This window comes from Leuresthes tenuis, unplaced genomic scaffold, assembly GCF_036924035.1.
Source record: "Leuresthes tenuis unplaced genomic scaffold, fLeuTen1.0.hap1 SCAF_9, whole genome shotgun sequence".
Classification (NCBI taxonomy): Eukaryota; Metazoa; Chordata; class Actinopteri; order Atheriniformes; family Atherinopsidae; genus Leuresthes; species Leuresthes tenuis.
The window spans coordinates 13,772,080-13,781,031 of NW_027325363.1; the positions used below are offsets into that span (position 1 = coordinate 13,772,080).

Here is an 8,952-nt window from a genome sequence, read left to right on the forward strand (position 1 = left end):
AACAGCAGCACTAACACAACCAAGTGTAGCACGTTGCTCAGATTGTTCCACATATGATACTGCAATCAAGTGGTCTTAAAATGTTATAACATGTAGATGGAGACAGTACAGAGAAATATGTTTCGGCCCTTAAGTTTCCCAGAGAAAAACAACCCGTCTCATTTAAAAGTTTTCAAGTTTTAAATCACATCTTAAAATCAACAATTTTCGACACATTTTATAATTGATTAGTTTAATAGATTTTCATGTTAAAGCCAAACCTGTTTGTATCTTCATTTACAAATAATTTTGATGTCTTCTCTACTCTGCTAGCCACGGACCCCAAGTGATGCGCGACGTTTCTACACAGGCCGACCAGTCCATCTGGATAAGATGCTGATGAGCAAGGTGAAGGTGCCTCACACGTTTGCTGTTCACTCGTACACACGGCCAACGGTGTGCCAGTACTGCAAAAGGCTTCTTAGAGGACTGTTCAGGCAGGGTCTACAGTGCAAAGGTGAGTGTAGACAAAAACAAAGTTATTTCTGTATATCCAATGGTATCCAAAGTATTCTACAACTTTGCTGCCTTCCTTTCAGACTGTAAGTTCAACTGCCATAAACGCTGTGCATACAAGGTTCCTAATGACTGCCTCGGGGAGACAATCGGAGGTGAGGGAAAATATGACTCACCATCCTAAAGTGTTCATGATTCTCTTAAACCTGCACGTATTTCATAATATTTTTACTGTGCATGTCATTGTCAACACTAATAACCATACATGTTGTAACTCACTGTCTAACAATAAAACTCACTGGCACTAATCTCTTTATCTTCTCAGACAACAGAAGTAACTCTGGTAAGTATAATTGGCTCTCTGTACAGATGCATGCAAAGCTGTACTTTCCCTTTATACATAGTTGCTGATGGTTTTAGTGGTTGTTATGGCAGCTGCAAGTAGTGATGTGTTTTCACAGCATATATCAATTTGAATAAGGCCAAACGCAACCCTTTCTCCCTTTTGTTGTTGCCGTAGACATGTTGAGTCCCAGTGCAGACCCTGAGGTGCCCATGGACTACAGCAGTGAGTACGATGCCTCAGACAAGTCTTCAATGGATGACTCAGATGAAGCTTGTAGCATCCCTGGGTCCTTTTCTCCTGACAACAACCAAGATGGAACCAGTGGAGACCAAAGGTATGAGAAGATTTTGAATGTTCAGATAAACCACAAACAAATCTGAGTAGGTTTTCAGTTATCCAGGTCACAGTTGTCCTAAAAGCTCCACAAGAAAGGACCTGTATTTCTCTTTTGGCTGTTGGAGAACATCGAATCTCTTATTCAACAGACAACCTACTAACCTAGAGTGCAAGATGGTGTGTTCCAAAGAACAACCTGGAAACCGTTTGGGAAAGAATAGGCACAATGTATAGCTGTTGATTGGACAAAAGACCCTTATTTCAAATTCTTGAGCAAACTTTATCCAATCCAACGGACCGAATGGAACCACATGGAACCGATCAGCAAATGGGAGCCACCATTGTTGATTGTTGTCACACGTGAAACCCACCCATGGTTGGCAATAAGGGCCTTGACTGTAGGAAGTAAAAAACATAAAGCTTCTAGCCAGGCAAGATGGATTTTCTTGTGATTGTGATCTTATAAATTGCACACATCTCTGAAAAATCTGTTGCTTTGAAAGTTAAATTCACTTAGAAGTCCAGTTAGAACTAAGGAAGCCTTTTTGATGAGAGATTAAACATCCTCAAGAACCAATAGAGACACCCAGTTGCTTCGGACTAACCTAACCCATAAACCCTAACCCTAATAGAACTAGTTTTAGAAAATAACAGCACATAAAGAAGCTCTACAACATATTTCACCTGAATTCTGTTCTTTTTTAGTGTTTACATCCCTCTAATGAGGGTGGTCCAGTCGGTGAGGCAGACAACCCGTCGGTCCAGCACAGCTATCAAGGAAGGATGGATGGTTCACTACAGCAATAAGGACACACTGGTAAAAGGCCACTAAATATCAGTATAAATCAATTCAGATGAATGGATTAACTTTCCTTATTCTTTTCACTTTACTTTCCAGTCACTCACAAAATAGGAATCAATTAATTTTCTCTGTTCAACAGTTTCTCTTACAGCAGCTGTGACGTTGTTCATTTGATCTCTGCCTTTATTGCTTCCTCTGTTTCTTTTTATTCCGATGTGGATGTTGGGAGTGTGTGTTGGTGCGTATGTGTATGGAAGGAAAATCTGGAGACTGATGACGAAGTTGACTTTCTCTGACAACACAATCACACTCAGCATATATATGGTTCACTCATTGTAAAATACAATTTTCTGCCTTTTCATTCCCCTAATATTTTTACTATATTTCATCTTTAAAGATCAGTGTGTGGTCTTTTTCACACTTTTCCTTTCTGGCTGCAGTAACACTCTTTTTCTTCCTTTTCCCTTTGTTTCTTTTTCCTCTCTCTTTTTTCCTCCCTTGCATCCTGCAGCTTGTACTCTCACTCATATTCCCTCTTATCTGGCCACTTTACACCTTCCTATTCCTTTTAAAATGTACTGCTTATCATCACCCAATCCCTTATTTGCTGCCCTCTGCCCATTACACTCCTCATCGTCCTGTCTTACCTTTGTTGTCCCCTCCCATCCCCCCTGACTCTCCAACAGAGGAAGAGGCACTACTGGCGCCTGGACTGTAAGTGCATTATCCTTTTCCAGAATAACACCTCCAACAAATACTACAAGGTAAGTTTGATTTATTAAATTACAAGCTCTGATGCCAAGACATATATTTAAGTGTGCACCTTTATTTCCCTAACCTACACATCCATTCTCGTGCAGGAAATCCCTCTGTCTGAGATTCTGGAGGTGCGTCCTGCCAGTAACTTCACCCTTGTCCCACAAGGCACCAATCCCCACTGCTTCGAGTTTATTACAGGCACTATGTGCTACTTTGTAGGGGAGGACCCCAACACCCTCCCCACTGTGTCTCCAAACAACCCACAGACTCTCCCTCAGGCGCCACCCTCCCCTAGTCAGGTGGCGCCTAACAGTGGCATTGGACGTGAGGTGGCAAAGGCATGGGAGACTGCCATTCGCCAGGCACTCATGCCAGTCATTTTTCAAGATGCGCCGCCAGCTGAAGGGAACACACCTCACAGTAAGTCAGGAAATATTTTTGTTAAATAAAGAGCAGGCATTTAGAGGAAGCTGGCTTGCCAAATAAGCTGGCTTGCCAAAGTGCCCCTTTACAAGTGTAGTTTGTGGATCTAAGTTTGAGCAAAGTTCTTAGTAAACAGTGTGTGCAACATACTGCTTAGATAGATTCAGATGTTACCCCCCCCCTTTAGAACTTGACATCATACTGTACAACCTGTACATTCCTGTGTTTTTTCTATTTTTATTAGGACAAGCCTCTATCAGCATATCTGTGTCCAACAGTCAAATTCAAGAAAATGTGGTATGACTTCCATTTTATCCATTTTAGCAAGGTCCTTCAAATGTTTAGTGCGTTATACATTATGTATGATATTGACTGAATGGAATTTTCCTTTCTTACAGGATATTGGCACTGTGTATCAGATTTTTGCTGATGAAGTGCTAGGATCTGGGCAGTTTGGAGTAGTTTATGGAGGTATGGAGGCTTGCTCAGTGATAGTGACCGAGTTGTAGGTTGCTGCATTTTAAGTAACAAAGATGAATAGGTTTTATGCCAATAAACAATGTAAATGCCTGGATTTGACTTTAAATTTTGAACATGTTTTAAAAAAAATGTTCATCGCGAGTTTGACAGTTTCATTCAAGATCTGTTTTATTACTGGAGAACTCTTTATCACACATCACAAAGTCATATTCACTTCGGAGTCACATCTCCTAATAAATCTCAACTAATTCTAGGAAAACACAGAAAGACGGGGAGAGATGTTGCTGTCAAAGTTATCGACAAACTTCGATTTCCCACCAAGCAAGAGAGCCAGTTGAGGAATGAAGTGGCCATCCTACAGGTGAGCATGCACGTAATGTACATATACTGCATGTTCATTTGACCATGTGTTGCACAGTTAGCCAATAGCCAAATTTCCATCTAAGAAGATATAAAAGCTACAGTGTAAAGTTTTTTATGACTTTTATGACTTTTTTATATTTTAGATGTTGCCAGCAGTCATTGCCAATATTTATTTTGTATTTGACATGTTGTTCCAGTCTACTTGGAAACCAGCTGATAATGTGTTTGCTCTCAGGTATAATAGATTTTAAAGCAATCGCAGAACTTAATATTTCCCCGAAGCTTCCATGTTTGGCTTATTTTGAAAAATTATGTTGAAAAAAAAACCCAACAACTAAATAAATAGTTAAATAAATAAATTTGTCAACAAACAGGAAATAACTAACTTATGAAATAATAATTACCAAAATTGGGGACTATCAAAAAAAAAGGACCTCCAATGCAAATTGTGAGCTATTTGAAGACAATAAAGGAATGGGGGTAATGGCCTTTCTGTTGTTTTATAGTGTTTCTTTTTGTTGGGATTTAGACACATTATATGATGCTGTTATGATAATAATAGTAATAATAAACTCTTTTTCTATTATTATCGTTACTATTATTACTATTCATTCAGCATTGCTGCTGGATTTATTTGGTTTGCAATGGGTTCATGCTTAAATGCACTGAACATTATTCCACAGCAGATGGAGACAGAGACTCAAAAGTCTTTATTTGTTCTAAACTAACTACAGTTAGTTTCCCTTTGGCTTCAATCAACTGGACTTCAACGTTCATAGAATTCCAGTAAAAAAAATGTCTTTAAATAGTAATAAATTAATATAAAATAGGTCTTTCTCTGAAAAAAAGATTAAATGAAATAGCCATCGTAGGACTAGTTCAGGGCATTTTTGGTTTATAACTGTATTACTGATCAGTTTACCGTTTTCCATCTGAACTGTAAATCCTATTCGGTCTCACTGTCCCTTTCTCTCATAACAGTATGTGTTCTCGCAATTTTCAGGTGAACTAAGTCGATACTTCTCTTTCACAACTTCCTTTTTCTTTTTTTGTGTCAAAACACACCTCAATATTTCCCCCCTCTTCTCCCCTGTGTGCTATTTTCAGAGTTTACGCCACCTTGGCATTGTGAACCTGGAGTGCATGTTTGAAACTCCAGAGAAAGTATTTGTGGTGATGGAGAAGCTTCATGGTGACATGTTGGAGATGATCCTCTCCAGTGAGAGAGGCAGACTGCCTGAGAGGCTCACCAAGTTCCTCATCACACAGGTGCGTATGTTACCTCAGCAAAGTAGAAGTACGTTTGTAGTATACATTACGATAGGCAAAGTGTTGCATTTGTTGTTAAGTGTGTCTGCATGTAGGATATGTATCAATGATATTTTGATGTTGCTTTGTCTTTGTTCGTATTTCCTATGTGAGCAGTATTCAAACGTGTAACGTGCTTTCATAGTGCATTCTGCCTCAGTCATTTCCTGTTTTTGTGGTTATGGTCATGCCTGTGTGTATGTTGATGTGTGTTTGAGCAGATCCTCGCTGCTCTCAGACATCTGCACTTCAAGAACATCGTTCACTGTGACCTGAAACCTGAGAATGTGCTGCTTGCCTCTGCAGATCCTTTCCCACAGGTACCACTATGTGGACAAACACATTGTGATATATATACAGTTTATATAATTAAAAACTGAGCAGTAGTTGTGGTTTTCACACTCTGCAAGGAATACATCAGAGTACTTGATGTGCAGTTGCTAAGTGGTTTCTCACATCTATTTACCGTTTGCAAATGAATCCATTACTTCACCAGTTTCATTGTTTCATACACATGTCTTTTGATACTGCCTCCCTCCTTGCTCACCATTTTTGTCTGGTTTCTCCTCTCAGGTGAAGCTATGTGACTTTGGCTTTGCTCGTATCATCGGTGAGAAGTCTTTCCGCCGCTCAGTGGTGGGCACACCTGCCTATCTGGCCCCAGAGGTTCTGCTGAACCAGGGCTATAACCGCTCACTGGACATGTGGTCAGTCGGCGTTATTATGTACGTCAGTCTCAGCGGGACTTTCCCGTTCAATGAAGACGAGGATATCAATGATCAGATCCATAACGCAGCCTTCATGTATCCTCCCAATCCCTGGAAGCAGATCTCGAAAGATGGTAAACTGGAAGTAGCAGGGAACAGAGAGTTGTATTATTAATGATGTGTACATTAGTCAAAAGCTATCTTATAAAAGAAATAATCATACATTTTAAATTTTTTTCCACGTCATTTATGCCAGTAAGGGTATGCTAAATGTTGGAAACACCTCTTTACATAATGCCATAAAACACTTGTATAATTGTCATGAAATACTAAATGAAACATGAGATGATGCAATGCTACCTTTTAATTATGTGTAGCTGATAAACTATCAACTGCGAATAAGAAAGGGTATTAAAGCAAAACTGACCAAAAATAAGAGAGAAATTCTTTCACAATAGATTGTGTAATGTGACCTTGTTCTGCTTGATAAATCCGAATTTAATTTCCGAATACACAGTTAAAAGGAGAAGCTTTTTAATGCAAGAAGTCAGTTTGTTTTTATGGAATAATCTGAGTACTTTTTCTGTTTCCAGCAATCGACTTGATTAACAACCTGCTGCAAGTTAAGATGAGGAAACGCTACAGTGTCGACAAAAGTCTCAGCCATACATATTTACAGGTAATGTAAAGGAACTACTCATGTGGACTCAAATGCACACACTGCTCACACATATCCATGAAAGAGGGAGATGGTCTGCCTTTGGTTATTTTCCTCAGATTTCCGGTACAACTATAGTCCCCAATTAAAGATGAAAGATGTAGCTGCCTCTCCACAGACACTATCATAGAGGCAAAGCAATAGCTGAAGATCTTGAGATCACCTCGTTAAAATCCACTCCAGTTTAGGAAAAGCAGCAGAATTAAAAACAAGGACTATGCATCCATGTCAAGGCATTGACATGCAAACTCAAAGCTGCTCCTGATAAATCTGTGGCGGATATGAGAGGAGAGATTAGCTATGAAATGTGTTTTCTTTGACTGACTCTTAAATGTCTTCAAAGGAAAATACAGCATGTAGCAGTGGAAAAACAGACAGCCTTCTCTAGAGATTAAAACCAGCCTAATGTTGTTGTTTTTGTTGCAAGAATGTCCATGCATTAATTAGTCTGTCACAGTCTCCCTAACTGGATAAAATGTCATTTATAATTTCAGGGCTATTCTCGTTCTTTAGTTCTTTGGCGGACTCATGCAGATAAACACACAAACAACCTAAAATAATTGCTGGATGGTGCACTACAAACCAATGAAAGCCCCTTGAACTTCTATCTGATTTCAAAGCCCCTGAAACTGAAACGTCATCCTTGTGCTGTTTCATCTTTTCTCAGGATTACCAGACGTGGCTGGACTTGCGGGAGCTGGAGACTAAACTGGGCGAGCGTTACATCACCCATGAGAGTGACGACAGCCGCTGGCAAATGTTTGCCCGTGAACACACCTTGCCATACCCAGCTCACTTTGTGCCCCCTCCCCCTGCGTCAGCCTCTGATGATGAGTACTGTGGGGAGGATGCAGATGTGCAAGGCCTCACCGAGAGAGTCAGCATTCTCTGACCTCGATGAAACAACGGACTTATTTAGAAATGAGACACAGTGTGCTGCAGTTTACCTAGAGTCTGAATGCACAGGAAGCTGCAGAGAATAATATGATTCCAACAAGAAGAGTGCCTAGCTGTTTAGACTTTTCATGCTCTGAATCTGCTGTGTGCCAGTTTTACTGCAATAAATCCATTATCTCTCTTCCAGTCGGAGATCCTCAGTACTTCTTTTAATTTGTAGCAATTACCTCTGCTTGTATATCTTCTGTCATCTTTTGAATAGTTGAATTCTTTTTACCACAAAGACTGCCTAACTCTATTTCACATTCTCTCTGCACATGACATGGCAAGTCTAAATTTGTCATGGAAATGAGTAGCAGGATGTTATTTTTGTTCCCCTGAAATGTGATTCAGTGTTAATCTGGAAATAGCATTTCACCACAAGCTGAAGTCTGCAGGTGTGTTTTTCTTTTCTTTTTCTCATGCAAATAGTCAAATATAAACTAATGCCTTCAACGTATACCCTCAATACAAAACTATTAATATCCTCACAATGTCTTTAAGTGATGGGGCTCTTTACAGTGACAAATGACTTCCTCTCTTCTGGTAATTGCTAAAGTGAGTGCATGCATGAAAGCCATTTGTTTTCTCAAATGTATTCCCATAAATTCATGTCCTGCAGTAGCCTAAAAACTGGAAGTATTGATCTGGCGAAAGCAAATCTTCCAGTAATTACCCCTATTTTCAAGCCACAGTAGGTTCCTTGTGTAATTAAAGATGCCATTGTGGGTTTAAATGAACTCTTGATTTTGGTTATGTATTTCCTTCCATTATCAAACCTTTTCTTCTTTTTCTTTCTTTCTACCTGCACCCAACAGATTATTCAACTTGAGCTTCAGCAGCATTTTCTGAGTGGTGAAAATTGCTGCCGTTGTGTGGAAATGCCGATCTATCTCTGAATTCAAGCAGTTTATCGCAGTGATGACTAAGATTTCTTCACAAGTGACTGTATTATACTTTTAATGACAAGCAGATAAGTGGATGTGTTTTACCAGCAGCAGACGTGAGCAGCAGAAGACGTGGTTAGATGAACAGCTTGGGTCCCTAAACTAGATTTAATGTGTATCTAGTTCATTTATTGACTATTCTTGTCAATATGTTAAGTGTTTCTGTGTAGAATTATCTAGATGTACCACTGAATGTTCTGTAGTAATGATGGTCTATCATATAAATGTATAACCTGAAGTTTATATAACTGTGCAGTATGTGTAGACTGTGTTTTACATGTTTAAATGGTGATCCTGACCCTTATGACAGCTAATACAAAAATTCAACAGTG

At 39.4% G+C, this 8,952-nt stretch overlaps 1 protein-coding gene across 2 annotated transcripts in view; it reads left to right on the top strand.

Moving 5' to 3' along the window:
• prkd2 (protein kinase D2) overlaps window positions 1–8,952 on the top strand; it is a 32,179-nt gene extending 23,227 nt beyond the window's left edge. For both annotated transcript variants that reach the window (XM_072392445.1, XM_072392447.1), the window contains exons 5-19: window positions 313–496; window positions 579–650; window positions 821–838; window positions 1,016–1,175; window positions 1,883–1,994; window positions 2,666–2,743; window positions 2,840–3,158; window positions 3,406–3,458; window positions 3,560–3,632; window positions 3,896–4,002; window positions 5,112–5,273; window positions 5,534–5,632; window positions 5,886–6,153; window positions 6,613–6,698; window positions 7,405–8,952. In XM_072392445.1, coding sequence (XP_072248546.1) covers window positions 313–496; window positions 579–650; window positions 821–838; window positions 1,016–1,175; window positions 1,883–1,994; window positions 2,666–2,743; window positions 2,840–3,158; window positions 3,406–3,458; window positions 3,560–3,632; window positions 3,896–4,002; window positions 5,112–5,273; window positions 5,534–5,632; window positions 5,886–6,153; window positions 6,613–6,698; window positions 7,405–7,629 — 2,016 coding nt within the window. In that variant the 3' untranslated portion in view covers window positions 7,630–8,952. The remainder of the gene's footprint in view (window positions 1–312; window positions 497–578; window positions 651–820; window positions 839–1,015; window positions 1,176–1,882; window positions 1,995–2,665; window positions 2,744–2,839; window positions 3,159–3,405; window positions 3,459–3,559; window positions 3,633–3,895; window positions 4,003–5,111; window positions 5,274–5,533; window positions 5,633–5,885; window positions 6,154–6,612; window positions 6,699–7,404) is intronic.